The 19,100-nt window shown below is 41.1% G+C and overlaps 2 protein-coding genes across 3 annotated transcripts; both read left to right on the forward strand.

Annotated features, from left to right (window-relative positions):
* The first annotated feature begins 593 nt into the window (after positions 1–593).
* Positions 594–6,518, forward strand: cyldb (cylindromatosis (turban tumor syndrome), b). Of its 2 annotated transcripts, none has more exons than XM_046028718.1 (14): positions 594–814; positions 1,204–1,718; positions 2,041–2,170; positions 2,679–2,926; positions 3,018–3,186; positions 4,015–4,147; positions 4,338–4,442; positions 4,581–4,660; positions 4,788–4,854; positions 4,941–5,073; positions 5,191–5,299; positions 5,418–5,536; positions 5,662–5,842; positions 6,068–6,518. In XM_046028718.1, exons 2-14 carry the CDS (start codon positions 1,284–1,286, stop codon positions 6,271–6,273), a joined length of 2,115 nt encoding a protein of 704 aa, XP_045884674.1. In that variant the 5' UTR covers positions 594–814; positions 1,204–1,283; the 3' UTR covers positions 6,274–6,518. The 2 variants fall into 2 exon arrangements, with proteins under 2 accessions (XP_045884674.1, XP_045884673.1); XM_046028717.1 differs by having other exon boundaries at positions 602–814; positions 5,638–5,842.
* Positions 6,519–7,986: 1,468 nt separating this feature from the next.
* Positions 7,987–18,772, forward strand: top1a (DNA topoisomerase Ia). Its single transcript, XM_046076593.1, has 21 exons — positions 7,987–8,136; positions 8,638–8,662; positions 10,776–10,872; positions 11,019–11,139; positions 11,852–11,898; positions 12,000–12,092; positions 12,533–12,602; positions 12,813–12,904; positions 13,067–13,182; positions 13,301–13,422; positions 13,530–13,652; positions 14,037–14,224; positions 14,332–14,476; positions 14,793–14,936; positions 15,124–15,309; positions 15,380–15,448; positions 15,533–15,647; positions 15,834–15,961; positions 16,985–17,079; positions 17,158–17,307; positions 17,458–18,772. The coding sequence occupies exons 1-21, from the start codon at positions 8,104–8,106 to the stop codon at positions 17,558–17,560; spliced, it is 2,262 nt and encodes a 753-aa protein (XP_045932549.1). The 5' UTR covers positions 7,987–8,103; the 3' UTR covers positions 17,561–18,772.
* Positions 18,773–19,100: the final 328 nt, after the last annotated feature.

Here is a 19,100-nt window from a genome sequence, read left to right on the forward strand (position 1 = left end):
AGTAATATTACAGGGATAAATGATCATCAGGATATGGAGACATCGCGTGTAATTTTTAAAAGATTACAGTGAAGCCTCAAATAGCAGAAAACAGACTGGTTGTATTCACCAAACCATATTCTGAGAAATTTAAGCTCCGCAGGAGTTTTTAGGCTGAGGATCGGCTTAATGTCACCTCTAATGACACAGAGCAGTTTATGAAAACGAGTCAAAGGTCATGAGATGGATACTAACATGTCACTACATATTCTGCAATAATGTAAAAGGCAGACCGATTTAGAGGCAAATATGGATATGTAAATACACACTGAATATTGATGCAGAGACCTACATACATTCTCCTAAACAAATCCACAGGGAGGATATTTGGAATATGTTGAGCTGTGTTAAAGAAAAAGAATGAATTTAATCTAGACCCTAATTTAAAGTTTAGCGTGAGTTTACTCTTAAACTGTGCAGTGGTCTTATCGGTGTGCAGGTGTTGCATGTCAAATTAGCCCTCCACTTGCAGCTGAGTGATACAGCCAACAATTGCCTCCCCTTTTTCTTATCAAATCTACAGTTATGTGTGGATGCGGAAATCTCGCTGGGAGGACAGTTTTAGGGCGGAGAGATTGGGCTACTTTGTGGGCGTTGTCGGTCACATGGCAGGTCAGCATTTAAATGATTGCAGGTTACCTCACCTATTCAGTAGAATTCAAGAGGAAGAAATCTGTAGCTGCGGGAATCCCATGCTTTTGTGCGCAATTAATACGTGTGGAAACGGTGGAGTTTGGTCGCGGAGCTGGCTTATTGCTCTTGACGAATAAAAACAGTAAGTAATGCAGTATCTGTTGTTTCAAAGGCAAAATCAACTCTAATGAATGTTAATGATTACAAAATGAGTTAAGAGTACTGCTACATAGCAGGTGTTTATTTAAACGGGGAGTTTCCATATTGAAACTATATCTTGCAGGGACTTAAGGGAAACTATGTTTTACAACACACATTCTTTTGGCTGCATTCTTAAAGTTGCTCCAGTTTTGCTAATTGTGGGCAATATATGTGAGGCATGGTGAATAGCCTACTGTTAAACTGGAAATCAGGTTTTTATTCGAAATTCCTGTGTAATTTCTTTTCTCCCAACTTTGTCATTAAGCAACCTTCGCGAGGAGCTATTGTTAGTCCGCAATGTAACAATGTGCTCCTGTTGTATTTCCACAGGTTAACTGCTTCTATAAGCACAGTACCTGTTTCAAAACGACTTAACAGACTATACTGGTGAAGGTTTACAAAGGGTTTCAATGGAGCCCAAAACTGTGGGAAAGGAGAAGTTCTTCATCGTGATACGCGGGAAGGCGAGGAAAGGCTTCTGCCGAGGATGCGTCGGCCGTGTGGAGGCAGAGACGCAGGGCGGAGAGCTGATGGGGCTGCTGTACTCTGGCTGCAGCAACGCAGGGAGCCCCAAGACCGGAGGCATCGTGAGGAGGGAGGACACGTACCCTCTGACCCGCCACCAAGCCCAGCTACTGCTCTTCGTTTCCCCCGCAAGCAAACGCCTTGAGCTGCTGTGTAACCCGCAGCTGTTCTCAGCCATCTGTGAGCTGTCTCAGGATGACCTGGTGGTGGTCAAGCACAAGAAGGGACACCTGCCCGGGCTGGTGAAGAATATGATGCTAATTGGGAGGAAGGAGAACAAAGACGACTTGCACATGCTTGGCTTTGAGGTGGAATTTGTGGTGGGTAGAGTTGTTTGTATGGCTCTTGCAGTATCAAAGTGTGTGTGTGTGGGTGGGGGGGTGAGGGTAAAGAACAAGATAGTAGTGGCATAGCGCAATTATCAGGTTTTTATATAATAATTACCCATGCACCCTAATAGAACCTGAAAAAATCAGACAAGGGTGATCATATCACCTCCTGTGATCTTTGTGTATTTACAGTATCGGTCAAAAGATTGCCACAGAGATACGTGACTTGGCAAAATGTACACACGCACAAGAGCTTTTATCTGTGTTACAGTACATGATAGAGTTACATGTTTTTCTTTGTCTTCTCTTGTAGGACATTGATGACAATTTGTCATCCAAGAAACCTGCTCCTCTGCCCCTGTTCAGTGCTGCTGACATCGTCCAGGTGGTCCCATCTTACTCCGTTCCCCTCGGACTGCACTGGAAAGACAGCCAATGTGGGAGTAAGTAAACAGGTCAAAGTCACAGCTCACCTGCCTCTTTCAAAGTCAGCGTGTGACATTTCTGAACCACAAGGTACTTGGTGGTGGTGTCCCAGGTTGATGAAAACTAAATCACTTTTAAAAAAATCCTACTGAGAATCCTTTTTTTTTTTTTTTTTTTTTTTTTTTTTGGTGGAGGGGGTTCAAAACATAATCTCCAACCCCCGTCCCTTCCAACCTCCAAATAATAGTTCTGAGAAAACACTTGTGACTACGGAGGGGGCGCTGAAGAAGCAGTCCTAGTACATAACTGGAAAAACTGGTCCCATTTCTCTGGAATGTAAAATATTATGGTATGGTGATTTTTGCACATTGTGCTCTCTGAGCTGTCACATACCTCATGTGTACACCTGTGCCATGTTGCCACCTGCAATCTGATCTGATGCATGTGACAACCCTCAAAAAATGTCACATGACTTTCTAACCACCAACCTCCCCGTCCTCACACACCCTCCACACTTCTCCGCAGGTCTGAACAGAAAAGCGGTGACTCGCATCAACTCCATGCCAAATGTAGGATCTCGTGCACGACAAGTGAGAGAGAACCATACAGAGCAGAGTGTCATTCAGAGCCAAAGTTCGAGCACGTCTCATGCATCTTTTGAGGTGGGATCCATGGTGGAGGTGGTGTCCAACACAGGGATCACAGTGTATGGAGTCGTCCGGTGGTTGGGGGTCCCTGGAGGGAAGACAGATGAATGGGCTGGGATTGAATTGGTGAGTGACTAATCTTTTGTACAGTTAAGTTTTGTGTCTGCTTTAGGTATCCAAAACACCTCCATATCTGATTTGGTTTTCATTGTTTCAGGACTATGATGTGAACGGCTGCTCTGATGGGAAGTACGGAAGCCAGAGGTATTTCACCTGCAAAGGGAACAGGGGGTTGTTTGTTCCTGTCACAAAGTGCAGCCCCGATAGCAGGTTCTTCTGCTCCTCTACAGGAAGTGAGACCCACCAACCCACTGAAGCGGGTCCAGGTTAGACAATTCTCCTAGTTTTGTGGGATGCGCATGCACAAGCATTTCAAATTTACACACATTTTATAAAAATGAATGCTCAATGTGAAGTGTTTTTTTTCAGTCATGTAAAATTGTAACTTGTAACTTTTACCAGTGTTAATTTTGCTTGTACAAAATAAAAGTAAGCATTTAGCTTAACTTTAGAATGATCTTTTCTGAACTGTGGTGGACTGAGCAGTACACTGCACAAAATTGAATTGATACAGGATATTTTGCAACATCTGAACTTTTTTTGGGGGGGGGTTGTATTGCAATATGTCAGAAGTTACACAACATGTAAATTTCCAACAAAGGAGGATGAGTTTGCCACCAGCAGGAATTATCTCCTGTGTCGTTCAGTGAACACCTTGGGGGTATAAGTCTTTGCCTGAAGACACTCTTAACTCCTTCATTCAACACAACTTCACTGCATCACTTTTGAGGAACTTTGCATCCTGTTGAAGTGTCACACTTGGATTTTGTACAAGTGGCCAAAAAATTTGCACAAATCATGCTTTCTAATTAGTTTAACTGACTTCATTTTCACACCCTTCTGCTTCTGGATTTAGTGAAGAGAAGTTTGCAATGACACCTCAAACAATGCACGGTTTATGACACAGAGGAACATGCCTGACAGTCCTGTGAACTTCCTGCTTTAGAAAAGCAGATTAATCATTATCCTTAAATGCCTGTGTGATTTAAGCTGTTGCAGAATACAAAGGTTCTCAAATCTAATGCTACAGGTGAAATGTGTTAATATCATTTAACAGCAATGTCTGTGTTTGGATGTTTGCTTGCTGTTTTCAGTTTCTCCATTTGAGGACTCAGACAAAGATACGCCACCTATCCCTGAATCAGAGGCCTCGTCTTTGTTAGTGGGAAAAATGAAAGGGATTCAGGGTCACTTCAACTCCTGTTACCTTGATGCCACACTCTTCAGGTAAAACCCGTCCCCTCAGGGCATGTGTTCCTCAAGTGCCGCTGAAAACTCAACTCCGATTGACTTTAATCTCACATTATCTATCTAAAGTAATTTTATTTGGGGAAGTTCATGTACAACTAAATGAGCACAGTGAACTGTATTCAGATAAGTGTTCAGTTGATAAAACAATGTGATTGTCTCTCTTCAGTTTGTTCAGCTCATCTGTGACCCTGGAGCATATCTGCCAGAAGCCTGCTGACACAGAGAAACCCATAACCTGCAGTCTTAGAAAAATAGTCAACTGTTTACGCAGGTATAAAGTCTGTCTTCAAGACTGTTTTACTACTGCTTTGTATTATCATCAAGAACATTATTTGAACATTTGATTGTTCTGGTGTATGCAGTGTATGAGTTCTTGTTTGCTTACTGATAGCTAATGTATTTATTGCAGACGAGGCTTTGTGCCTGCTCAGAGTGTGATGAATTTCCGTGAACAGCTCGGCTGCGACACCTTCCGAACAGAGGAAAAAGGTGCTCACCCATACATTGAAACATACTTTGTTTAAAATATATTTCAATAGATATTTTAGTCATTGCAACATTAATATACTGAATCCCAGTTTACAGTTATGTTTTCATTTGCTTTGCTTCATTGCAGACCCAGAGGAGTTCATCACGCTCCTCTTTCAGAAGGTGCTTTGCGTGGAGCCGCTGCTCAAGCTCAGGTAAGACGCTGAGCCACCCATTATTAAACATCCTGTCCTATTTGGCTGTGTGAAGTTAAGTTTTTGTTTGTTTTTTTTCTTTTTAGATCGGGACAAGAAACATCTCAGGGCGCCTACACCTTCCAGATCTTTCTGGAAAAAGAACAAATGGGACAGATGCCCACCGTGCAACAGCTGCTGGACACATCCTGTCTGTCGAGTGACCTCAAGTTTGAAGAGGTGAGCGTGTGCTCCTCTTAAAAGGGGGGGAAAAAAAAGGCCCTAGTGGGTTTTTTTCCAAGTGTTCCTCGGTTCAATGATGTAATCCCACTGTTGCTTCTCCTGTTTGTCCCTCAGATGCCGTCCTGTCTCATGGTTCAGATGCCAAGGTTTGGGAACAAGTATAAGATGTTTTCTCACATCATTCCCTCCACTGAGCTAGACATCACAGATCTCCTTTACAACTGTGAGGAACAGGCATAATCGGCACTGATTTAAATCCTATTGGTTGTTATTGGAATACTTGTTTTTAATACACTGTTTTTGCAGAGCTTAAAGATATTTACGGCTCACCTATTTTTCAGCTCCAAGGGAATGCTTCGTCTGTGGGCATTTGGCAGAATACGAGTGTCTTCAGTGTCTAACAGATCGCAAACTGCAGCCAGGGAGAATCAAACAGTACTGCACTGTCTGCAACACACAGGTGAGCCAGATGGCCATTTTAGATGTCAAATATCCCGCGGACTAAACCTAAAGTATAAAACAATTTTTTATTGTTATTTTATTTATTTTTTTAACTTTAAGGTGCACACTCATTCCTCGCGGCAGGGTCACTCCCCCAAACCTCTAGCAGTACCAGCAGAAGTATCCTCTGATAATCCTGTGCCCAGGCACACGATGCAGCTGTTTGCTGTGCTCTGCATTCAAACCAGCCACTATGTGTCCTTTGTCAAATATGGCCTTAATCCTCACTCCTGGCTCTTCTTTGACAGCATGGCTGACAGATGTGGTAAGAAAGATTTCACCTTGTCTTATTTATTTGAATCGATAGGTTGTTTCTTGGCTTGAGTAAGAAGTCTAAATGGCATTATAGCATTATCAAACAGTCTTATTGATGTTTGTGTTAACTGTGAAGCCTCGACAGTATTAGATAAAGCCACACTCTGACGTCTATGACTGGTCTTTATCTCTTCTTGAGCTGATGTCTAATCTTTAGGGCCACCCTTCCTTACAGGTGGTGATCAACGTGGCTACAACATTCCCGAGATCAGAGCTTGCCCGGAGCTGGGTGACTTCCTGTCCCAGCCAGAGGAGGAGCTGGCTCGGGCTAACCCCTCCCAGGCTCCTGAACTAGTGCGCAGGCTGCTGTGTGACTCCTACATGTTTTTATACCAGAACCCAGCCACGCCACTTTCAAAGCCAAACCATCAGGAGTCTTAAACGCATGTGAGGGCGAGGAGACAATGTTCCCATAACAGTGCCTTAGTAACCTTGCATCTCTGCTTAATCAGCAAGATTTTGTGTTTGTGACATCTAAACAGCAGGAACTGAAATGGATGTTTGTAAAGTATTGTTGAAGAGCAAAAGAATATTGTAGTTCAGAAATGTCTTTATCTCTTGAATGTCTTGCTGTTATTACACTGATTATTTATACTAAGAGTTTTAAAAGAAATTGTAGCCTGTCACTTGTTTTCCTGTCTTTAATTTAATTTACCAGGCAACATACAAATGAAGTCCACTGAAGCACTTGGTGACATGTTTGTGTGGTGGTGAAAATTTTAACTGGATTGTCAGTTGTACATTGCTAGATCTATAATATAGTACTATACAATAAAAAGAACTGTATTTTACTACAATCAGGCAAACACAATTATAGCTTAGATGTGGCACAATATTTCTTTTAGTTTTAATCACACGAAACCTCCTTACGGTACACCACCATCTATCATGTTTCTTAGCAGCCTTTTTTTTTTACATTGTGGAATAATGCATTTTGATCTGTTTAATCAACTACATCTAAACTCTTTAAGATAAAGTTTAAGAACTATATCTGAGTCAACAGTAGTGCTTTAGGGTTCTGTGAGAACAGGTTAATCTTAATAGGTAATATTTTGGATTGCGATACCCTCTTGTGGACAAAATGAGTTTGCCTTGAGCATTATTCAATCAGATCTACCATCAAGTCGCTTGCATCCCTAACTGAGAAATACTTTTTTTTTTTTCTCATTACCTGTATGTATGTATGTATGTATGCATGCCCATCAACCAGTATGTACATTATACTCATAACCTCTGAGGAAAATATGTTGATGGAAAAACATTCAGAAATATTAATGTGTTCAATAATAGCCTATAACAAGAATCATATAAAAAAACCCACTGCTGTTATTAGATTCTTTCCTGTGTTTCAGATTTGATTTTAAGTTGTTCAGTGGTCACCTGTCAACCATCTTGGGAATCCCCTTGAAAGACTACACATTTTTATTGATATAGAAAGAATCACCAAGGCCAGTTGGCATGAGACAGAAACCTACTTTTTAGGACATTTCAGGTGGTTATTCTGAACCATACATTCTACTTTGAATTTTCTTATCAACTTAAGGCTGAGCCTTTGAGTTGTTTCATGATAGGCTGGATGGGCTCCTGTCTCTTACGAACCACAAATTCTGGCCTACACCAATTTTGAAATAATTAAAAGCACAACACCACTCCAAGGTCTTGAAGGCTGACTAAGCTCACTCAACATGTATGTCAATTTCTGTTATTTGTTTCAGCTATGCCATTAGACAGTCGAATTACTTGATATGCATATTCACTAAATGATATAAGGGTAAGTTCACAAGAGCATAGGCCTGTATCTCAAAGGACAGACCTCCTCAGACATGATAAAAAATCTGATTATTATTAATAATATACGAGCTTCTCCTTTTGCTCTCAGTCACTTATTAGATTAAGTGAATACAAATAAACGGATAAACAAGTATTGCAGTGATCCTGGAGCAACGTGTACCTCCCACTGAACGGTGTGTCTCATCATGCATAGACTGTATATAAAAATCATGGGCCTACGGAGCAACACGTTTTGTGAAGAGGAGGAGCTACACTGCTCGCTTCCATTTAAATTATGGCGCATGCGTATTAGTGTACAACTGGGACTTAAACATCTCTTACACAACGGTGTCTTTTTCATTCTGCCTGCATCTCCTAGCCGGTGTGTGGTAACCCTACACGTTTGTCAGTTTTGGTTTTCTAATCAAAGACGCGTAGGAAATGAGTGGGGACCATTCCAACAGCGAGGGCCAGGTAATATTAAATTTATCTAGTCATGTCATCACTGGTGGTTAACGGGTACATTTTTTGCTAACGTTTTATTTGCTTGGTGTGACAAGGTAACTTGGCTAACTGAATAGTGCCCGCTAGCGCGCGTTAGCCGAGTCTGTTTGTAACCCAACTCAGTAACTCAACTAATTTTGTTGCTAACATCCCCCTGACACGTTTCATTACATTTGTATATGTACTATTACGGCAAGGGCGATGTCTAGTTAGCTTTCAGGGTTGATTAGCTAAGCACAAACTCCAAGACAAAGTGGGGTAACGCTACATTTAATTTGGCGTTAGCTGTAGCCAACGTTAGCCGTAGCGGCTTCGGTATCAGTCGCCAAGGCATATTACCAGCGTAGCAAGCTAGCCTAGCTAGCTGGGTAGCTAACAAACTGTCGCTGTGCCATCCAGCAAGTTCAAAGTTAGTTAGCCGGCTAGTTAGCTACTGCGAAATTTAACATTCATCTGTTTTTCATTTTTCAGATTGACTGTGGCTCCCGTTTCAATGGTAAGTTTATGACATGAAGCTAACAAGTTTACAGGAGGATTTTCCTCTAACTCTGACATGTCTTCACTGCTCAAATGTAACGTTACGTTAGTTCTCAGTAGAGGACAGAAATGGCGTCCAGAGACTAAGTCCTCTGTCTCACTCACAAGCGCCTATTGTTCAAAAGGGAGGTCTAATAAAAGCTGTTCTGCCTACTATTTTCTCGATTCGAATCATTACTGGCACACACCTTGAGGTGTTTTATCAGTTTATCGTATTAAAAATTCTCTTCGGTTCGCATTTAATACCACATTTCCCATCTGAAAGTGAGGGTTTGGGGGTTGAGGACTTAGTCTCTGCGCCATTTTCTTTTTCGGTGTAGCGGCCTGACTGTACTGCAAGCTGAACCCAGGCTGTGAAGTGCAGATGGCTGTGTGGTGGAGAAATGCGAAAGCATAGTGCTTCATAAAGATCCCATGTGGTGACAAAGATTTTATTATACGCGGTCTTAAACGCCTTTTCATAGCTAAAGTTATTTTTTATTATAGCTACAGGGACTTGACATTTCAACATGCTAGGAGAAAGTGGACCGTTTAAGTTGGATCCACATTTCAACAGTCAACACAAGTCATTAACTTTAATTCATTGTCACATTGTAAGTTAAACGAGGTATTAAATATTAGAGGGTCTGGACAATATCTTAAAAGTAGACAGTACAAAGTTATCATTTGTCTGTTTAAGCTCTAGAAACCTATATCAAGCATATAACACAGTGACAATAATCCATACCTCAAAAATTAGATTTTGTTTAAGTCAGTTACTATGATATACACTGTAAACACTTGACTACCTAGTACAAAATCTTAAATATGCCAGATTTCAGACAAATTGTTCAGCCTTCTTATAAGATACTCCGTATCCACGCATGGAAGATGATGATGATTGTTGTTGATTATCTGAGTTTGACTTCCTGTGCATCCATATTGTTAAAGATTATCTAGACAACTATACCAGGCCACTTATTTGGTTTCCATTCTTTAGCAATGGGATAACATTTACTGATTGACAACTGGAAGTGAAGCCAAGGCCCTTTATGTCCGAGTGGTATTTCCTTCAGACTGGACTGAACAGTCTGACTCCATAAGATTAACAAGCAAGATTGGCATTTGTCATCACTCTCAACCATTAACTAGCACATACTTTACTATATGCAAACATTTTGGACTGTTTAGCACAACTTGTTCACTAGTCAATAACATAACAGGCTGTTAACTGACTTGAGTCTTCAGTAACTTAATGGAGTGGAAAAGGGCAGGGTGATTTAAATGTATCGCACAGTGATTCGGCTTACATGTGAGAGGACAATACAAATCAAATTGTCATCATGGCTGAACAAAGACAACTAGTTTACAGTGATGGAACAACCAAAGTAAAGCTCCAAGTCCTGTTGTGGGTTTAGCGATTGTTTGAGTAAGTCGAACCTTTTCAGTGTGAATATGAGAGTTGTGTGTTTTACACTGGCAGGGGAATACATGCAGCTTGTTTCTAGGACTGTCGGCTATGCTTAAGACCAGGTCTATAGCCATGGGCTCACTTTATCACACAGATGTGATTTGGTGTTTGTTGTAATGATTTAGGTGTCGTCTTTTAAATTTGGGTTATTGCTCTTTCATACACTTAGTCTTTTTCTCTCTCTCTTCAGCTGTGTCTGTCATATTTAAAGAGGGTGAAAGTCTACTTTGTGCTCTAGCATGTTTCAACCTGTTTGTTTCGTATTGTCTCAAACAATGAGGCTGATACGGACAGTAGGAGGTGCTGTGCTACTGTGTAATAGATTTTCAGTCTACACAAGGCATGACATTCAGATTGTGGTGCATGGCCAGACATTGTGTAGCTATTTTACGTCATGTTTTTACTTAAGCTAGACTTAACTAAAATTATGTGGGTGGACTTCCTATATTATGTGGATCATTGCCTTTCTTAGCCTGTCCACATTATCACCTGGTTGAGGGGAATGCACTTTGTCTTTGATTCCTACATGAGGTTCAGTATGATTCTGTACACAAGTGGCAGTCATTAATTGTTTCAGTCAATATCTTGTTCACTTAAGAATGTGACACTGTTTTCTTCACAGACTCTCACAAGCATAAAGACAAGTATAAAGACAAGGAATACAAACATAAGGACCACAAGAAGGATAAGGAACGGGAGAAATCCAAGCATGGCAACAGGTATGGTGTGTGCTTCCAGAATCTTCGTAAATGTACGGCTTCCTTAAAGTGGACAAAGCATACCACTTGATTACTGCAGTGTTTTCTGTAATAAATAATAATGCTGAAATCTCCTAAATTTAATATTTTATTTTTTAACCCTCTAGCGATCACCGGGACTCCTCGGACAAAAAACACAGAGACAAGGAGAAGGAAAAGATGAAGCACAAAGATGGCAGCACAGACAAATACAAGGACAAGCACAAGGAGAAGAGGAAGGAGGAGAAGGTGAATTACCATGCAAATTTGTGGAAGAATACATGTGTGGTTGTGTAGGATGATTGTCCATGTAAGGCTGTGGTTTAGGGGTTCTTTATGAATTAAGCTGCAATAATAAACTCTGTTGAATCATGCGCTCATGTTCATGGCTCTCATCTATTCGAACGAGCAAAATGTATTGCTTATTCATTTTTGGTTATGCATTTTTATGTTAGGTTTGTCCTTTTTAAAATCAGGACATGGAGATGTTCGTAACCACAGGAACAAAATGGATCACTACATGTGTTGACTTTTTTTTGGTTCATCTTCTCCATCTCTTCAGATGGCTTCAAGCAGCCAGAAAGCTGTGCTTGTGGGGTTGGGGTGGGGGGGTTGATGTCTACTCAACTGGTATGTAAGTACGGTGGATCTTGAGGGCAACTGGTCTATAACATAGACCGAAGCTATTGCATAGCACCGTATGATGGGAGTGACCAACAATCTGGGCTATGATGCATAAATGGTTTAGATGCTCTAGCTTCTACCACTCATTTAAAAAATGACTACAGGAAAGTACCTCCCACCCCCCATACTTAAAAGCTACGATTTTTTTATTAACCTTCACAATTACAATATCTGGCAACAACTGGACTGCCAATGAGCTTTCATATAACAAATTGAGGTTATACTTTAACATTTTTATTTTTTTTTCCCCCTTAACAATTTTGTTTAAATATTTCAGATTAAGTCCCTTGATGGTAAAGTCAAAAAGGAAAATGGCTTTGCCAGGTATGTATTCGCTTCCACGTTTCTATTAAGTACTGTACTGTTGCTACAATTGCATTTTTATATGAAGTTGTTTCTGATCTTAAGTGCATTTTCTTTTGCAGCCCCCCACATGTGAAATCTGAGCCTGAGGATAATTTTTACCACTCTCCTAAACACGAGAAGTCTCTAAAAAGAGAACGGGATGATGATAATGAGTGAGTGGCCTATATGATTGCACTTTTTCTATGTTTCATAGGGTTAAGGTATTTGCATAATTGTCAGTAGGGATGAACAAATAAACCACTCTCTTTATGTGTTCAACAAATTAAATGATCTGTACTCGGAATGGGTGGGGTGTAACTCGGACGTAGGTGGGACCAACGGGAAGTTATTTAAGCCTGAAATTGGGTGCCGTTGATCACCACTTGTTGTTAGAAACTTTTTACAGAACAGCCTCAGAATTGAGCTTCAGAGCAATGTTTTTGACTACAATAGTAAGAACGTTTTTTTTTTTCTTTAAGGTTCCCGTGTGTGTTTAGAAATTGGATATTTTACTGATACTCGTAAAACATTTTATGTACCAGATACTCGTTTCAGCAGAGTACTCACTCAACCCATGTTGTTGTGCTACAATTTTGGTCACTGTGTTTTTCAGCTCTGAATTCAAGCCTAAGAAAATAAAAACTGAAAATGACAAGAAGGCCAAGAAAAGGAAACAAGATGAGGTAAGCAAAGGCTGTAAGGTGAATCCAAACTTGGGGTTTTAGATTTTCTCTAAACAATAAGCCTCCTCGCTCAAATATACTTTAGAAAGAACAAAATGAGGAAGCACCTGAAGAACTAGGGAGGCTAGACTCTTTTTGTTATACTGACTCTTTTTTTTTTTTTGCCAGCCTGCAAGCGAAACTCAAATAGTTTCTCTTCCCCCTTTTTAGGACTTGAAGTCCAAAAAGACAAAAAACAAAAAAGGGGAAGTCACTGATGGAAAAAAGAAAGCAAAGAAAGAGCCAGAGGAGAAGTGGAAATGGTGAGTTATTTGTGCCAGCCAGTTGTACCATACCTACACGTACATCAGTGTGGCGATGGGGCGAGTATGGATGTATTGCGTGTTATTGTTGGATCGAGTTATGTTTTGTTTCTCTGGAATATTCAAACTCATTGGATGGCATTGTTATTTGGTTGATTCCAGGTGGGAAGAAGAGAGATATACAGATGGTGTCAAATGGAAGTTTCTGGAACACAAAGGACCGGTGTTTGCACCACCATACGAGCCTCTTCCTAGCAATGTCAAATTTTACTATGATGGTAAAGATTGTATTTCCCCACGGGATCATGCAACTTTTACGTCAGTCAAGGGCTATATTGTAGAACCACGTGATGGCATGTCAGCGGCATGCGAAACATCTGTTTTTGCATATTTTAGGTAAGCACATGAAGCTCAGCCCAGAAGCGGAGGAGGTGGCCACGTTCTTCGCCAAAATGCTGGACCATGAGTACACAACAAAGGATATCTTCCGCAAAAACTTCTTTAAAGATTGGCGGAAGGTAGGAAAATAACCTTCCTGGATACAACTACAAATATCAAATTTTGTGTTCTTGTAAAGTAATTGTTCAAAGATTTGTTTCTGAGCTTACTGTGCTTGCTGTTGCAGGAAATGACTTCAGAGGAAAGGGCTAAGATCACAGACCTGAAGAAGTGCGACTTTTCTGAGATGAGCGAATACTTCAAGGCACAGTCTGAAGCCAGGAAGGCCATGACAAAGGATGATAAACTGGTCAGCTACTACATGTAACCTGCAAACCAACTTAGCAGCCTCACAGGAGGATTAAACTTACAACATTGGTTAATGTCACTTGTGAGCTACATCAGCCCAAGGCCCCGTTTCAACATTCCCTAATCCCCACACATTATGGATCTGAATAAATCAGTTACTCAAAAAGAAGATCCCCTGAAGTAGCAATTCAACCGTGGTACATAACAATCAAAAAGCCTTTTGGCAACACAAGAAAACCTGGCACACTTAAGTACAGAACTTGTAAAAAGTCTTGACCCTCTTTGCACTCAACGGTGTCAGAGTGGATGCAGGAAAGAGTTTTTACACTGTTCAAGTTATTGATCTAACAAGATGGAGTTCTGTTTTATCCCCTACACTTTGCAGAAAATAAAGGAGGAGAATGAGCGCTTGTTGCAGGAGTATGGCTTCTGCATCATGGACAACCACAGGGAACGTATTGCTAACTTCCGCATTGAGCCCCCGGGCCTGTTCCGTGGCCGTGGAGACCATCCTAAGATGGGCATGCTCAAGCGTCGCATCAGGCCTCAAGACATCATCATCAACTGCAGCAAGTGAGTGAATGATTGTTTAGGGAGGAAAAACAAACAAAACAATGCTGATGAAATGATGTGTTAAGTGAGTATATTGATTAAATGTTTTATTAATGTGCTCCTCATAGGGACTCCAAGCACCCTGTGCCTCCTCCAGGCACTAAGTGGAAAGAAGTTCGTCATGACAACAAGGTGACTTGGCTTGTGTCGTGGACGGAGAACATTCAAGGCTCCATCAAATACATCATGCTGAACCCCAGCTCTAGGATCAAGGTAGGCTGATGTGCTGTTCTTGACCTGTTTAAAACAAAATGGGTCTTTAGTCATTCCTGTGTGGGGGACGACAATTTCATCTAGAAGTAGCATCTGTACATATTGTCTCCTGGTTTCATCATGACATTTCAAGGCCCGATCTGTTGCTCCGCTGAAATACAAACAGTTGAGTGGCTACATACAGTATGTTGCTGTGCAGGAACATGCTGTACTATGCAACATCAGAGTTCATATGACTGCATTTCTGACAAACCCCTGAGCTCAATCTAATTCATTAGTTACTCTTGCCTCATTCACACATGCTGTTTGTCTGCAGGGAGAGAAGGATTGGCAGAAGTATGAAACAGCTCGTAGACTGAAGAAATGTGTGGACCGTATCAGAAATCAGTACCGTGAAGACTGGAAGTCTAAGGAGATGAGGATCAGACAGAGGGCTGTGGCACTCTACTTCATCGACAAGGTGAGGTGCATGACTGCTATTGGTAGTGTCCCGAGTGTAGATAGCTTGAGGGAGTTTAATGTAGTGTAATTGCTTTTTAAGAATGACTAACCTGTGAGTTGGGTTTAGTGAGTGCTTGAACACTAGCTGCAGCGAGGGTAATGTCTTTGTAAGCCGGCTTTAATCCAGATGTGCTGATGTGCTCTAGCTGGCTCTGAGAGCGGGTAACGAGAAGGAGGAAGGCGAGACCGCTGACACCGTGGGCTGCTGCTCGCTGAGAGTTGAACACATCAAACTCTTTCCGGAGAACGAAGGGCAAGAGTATGTGGTGGAGTTTGACTTCCCGGGTAAAGACTCCATCCGCTACTACAACAAAGTCCCTGTAGAGAAAAGGGTAAGGACTGTACAACAGTATTTTATTGTAAGTGTACTGCCTCTGTATTTATTTGTTCTGTCTGTTGTAGGTATTTAAGAACCTTCAGTTATTTATGGAGAACAAGGAGCCTGATGACGACCTGTTTGATCGCCTGAATGTAAGCAAAACACAACATGCGAATGGAAATTGAAATGACATTTTATTTCAGTGTTTAATGATTGCGCTCTTTGTTTCGCCCCAGACATCTGTTCTGAACAAGCATCTTCAGGAGCTGATGGACGGTCTGACAGCCAAAGTTTTCCGTACCTACAATGCCTCAATCACCCTGCAACAGCAGCTGAAGGAGCTCACAAGTGGTACGTCTACACCCGCAGTCAAAGGGATCTGTCGCCACATTTTCACTTCCAGCTTGGTTATTTTATTTTTTTTATGCATGTAGTGTTAAGTAGAAGATGCAAACATCTGCATTACATTTGGATGTGGGACTGCTGTAATGAATAATTCTGCATACAGACAACTTATTATACTCACCGTCTCTCTAGCGGAGGAGAACATTCCAGCCAAGATCTTGTCCTACAACAGGGCCAACAGGGCTGTGGCCATCCTGTGTAACCATCAGAGGGCTCCACCGAAGACCTTTGAGAAGTCTATGCAGAACCTGCAGACTAAGGTGAACATTTGTTTTTGAAAACTCCTCTTTAGTTAAACTAACGTCCATTTCAGGTTTTTCTCACATTTCATTTGTAGGCTTCGGAAATGTCAATATTAAGTTCAAGTAAAACTTAATGTTGAATTGTCAGTAACCTGTTTGCTGTGCTCGTTCGGCTGACTTTTACCCCTAAAATCCACTGACTCAAGCTATGGCACATTACGGCTACACCGCGTTTGCCGGAGCGAATCGCGGCCATTATAGTCTATGCTTTTGAGTCCACCAGACGCGGTTGAAGCTGCGACTCTCCGCTCCGCAGAGAATAGGTAGCAGGTCTATTTTTGACGCAAGCCGCATCAAGCGTAGAGAATCGAGTCAATTTAAAATCAAAACACCCTGTGGAGACTTAAAACAGACACACACAAATCATTTAACTACGTAGCCTACTTAATCGTAGTAGAAGCACGAAAAGCAAAATCTAAACAAATGCTCTGATTCTGAAATGCAGCCTGAAGTTGATGGAACGAAGCGGGGTTACATAGAGCTGTGAAGAAGTTAGTAGATGCACAAAAAGGACAAATAACAAGTAAATGTGGGGCAGGCTGCACGCTCCGCTGCAGAAATGCTTCTGAGATGCTTCCAGTGGACTTTGACGCCGGGCTATGGACGCATCAAAACCGTGGAGCAGCCGTAACGTGCCGTAGCCTGAGTCAGTGGATTACTGGCGTTGCATCTCCAAATTCTTGAATCTTGGTCGTTGTGTGAAGCAAAATAACTTCCCTATAACGAGATTCAAGACAAAGTGTAGCCGTGTGTGTGTAGATATATATTAAAAAAAAGTGTGGTACAATGCCAAAAATTTTACATGAAATGCCCGGACTCCAGATTTTCATGTCGGTTTCACCAAAAATGATTTACAGATTAGAAAGCACTTGACAGACTATGTCAAAGGTGCTGTTGAATTATCCTATTATTAATGTTACACAAGTATAATCAGCATTTGTACTTTTGTCTTTAGACTAATTGCTGTCATTTATTTCTTAGATTGATGCTAAAAGGGACCAGCTTTCTGATGCCAAGAGAGAACTGAAGAGCGCCAAGGCTGATGCCAAAGTGCGGAGAGATGAAAAATCCAAAAAGTAAGTATCTAAAGGTTTGGTATAGACTACTGTTGTCTCCCTGGTCACCACATGTCTAACCTTATGTGTCCTCTGTAGGGCTGTGGAGACCAAGAAGAAGGCGGTTCAGAGGATAGAGGAGCAACTGATGAAGCTGGAGGTGCAGGCGACTGACCGTGAAGAGAACAAGCAGATTGCCCTTGGCACTTCCAAGCTCAACTATTTGGACCCTCGCATCTCTGTGGCTTGGTAGGATAATATTCTTGAAAATATATTAGAATTTTTTTTGGGGGGGGGGAGAACAGAATTGCTTCTTGTGCAAAAGCTATTGAAAGAGGAGTGTTGTGCTCAAACAATGAACTTTGCCCATCCTGATTTCTTTCTGTTTTTGTCTCCTAGGTGTAAGAAGTGGGGCATCCCTGTGGAGAAAATCTACAACAAAACCCAGCGTGAGAAGTTTGCCTGGGCCATCGACATGACGGATGACGACTTTGAATTTTAAAATCCCAGTTTGTGGTTTTAACTATGATACACATTTTTATCGGATACTTGTTTTTCTTTTTTAGCTTAACTGAATTTTGCTCGATGACCTGGCCAGGGATTTCAGACAGTTTGAGCGGAAAAGCAGCGACATAATAAGATGGGATGATGAGGCCATAATGAAGTGGCAGAAGGGTGTTATGGGTAGTCTAAACATCTGATCTGAGATCGGGCATCAAGACTGAACTATACCCACAACTGAGAATCAGGGCGTAGTCCCATTAAATGGAAGACCCTTTTTATCTTTCTCTCCCCCTCCTTGGGGACAAAACCTGACAATGCCTGAACTTTGAACTCTGTGGTCCTATAGCTACTGTATTCAGCAAAAAACAAAATGCTTTTTATTGTTTTCTGTTCACTTGCTCTGTATTTTAGCCCTCCCATGTATTATTAATGAATTCTATATTTTGATAGACAAAGATAAATCGAATGAATTCCTTAACTACACCCACGCGCCTTTCGAGGAGATGGAAATGTGAGCTCGACTTTGAGGTGTGTGTGTGTGTGTGTGTGTGTGTGTGTGCGCGTGCGTATGAGAGGCTCAGCCAAGGAAGTTGTATGGGTGAATATTTTAAACTGGATTGTGTTGAATTGTTTAGCATGAAAGAGGATGCCTGGGCGAGCAAAGGGGAAAATACTGCTACCATGTCAATACTTAAGCAAGCGGAATGTGAATATTTTGTTTTACAGCCTCCATCAGGGACTTCTTTTTCAGTGTAAATGTGAACCAATCATTTGTATCTTTGAGTTGCAAGCATCCTCTGAATCTCTCTGCATAGCCCTGTCTACATCTGATTTTAACTTAATTTAACAATTGTTCCAAGAAAAAACCTTGCGTATCTGTTACTTGAAGATAATGCTATGATGTATTTAAAGTCAGTTAATGGAAAATGTTTTTCTTCCCAGAAGGGTATGTGAGGGATATCAACTTTGCCAAAAATCACCAATCTGTTACTAGTTTTTAATTGTGTAAAGATTGAGGATTAAGTAATGTAACATTTAATGTGAATTATCTGTTCATTTTATTCCACTCTTACGATAGGAAAATTGATGTACGTAGCTGTAAAGTAAACATCTTATTCCTGTTTTACCTTTTTGTCATAGCTTTTGATCATGTTTTCTTTTGAGTTTATGCTCATTGTAGGTTGAAAAATGAATAAAACCCTACAAGTTATTCTACTGTGTACTTGTGATTTTATTAAATTTCTTGTTTATTCTCCGAACATTTTTAGGAAATTCTGATGGCTTGTTTTTCTCAGTTTCAAAAAAAAAAAAAGCCTTGCTCCCTGAGCAGTGGCCCCAAAGTACAAGTAGCACAGCTGCCTGTTGGTTTTGGATTGGCAGCCATGGTGGAGGTCTTACCAGAGTTTCTGCGTCATCACATTTGCTTCAAACACATTTGATCTTCTCTAATCGCAAGACAAGCTTTGACTTTCTCTGAAAATTCACAGCCTGTGGCACCTTACATGCGAGGTTTAACAAAAGGTAAAGACAAATCAACA

The sequence above is a fragment of the Micropterus dolomieu genome, linkage group LG18 (assembly GCF_021292245.1).
Source record: "Micropterus dolomieu isolate WLL.071019.BEF.003 ecotype Adirondacks linkage group LG18, ASM2129224v1, whole genome shotgun sequence".
Taxonomy (NCBI): Eukaryota; Metazoa; Chordata; class Actinopteri; order Centrarchiformes; family Centrarchidae; genus Micropterus; species Micropterus dolomieu.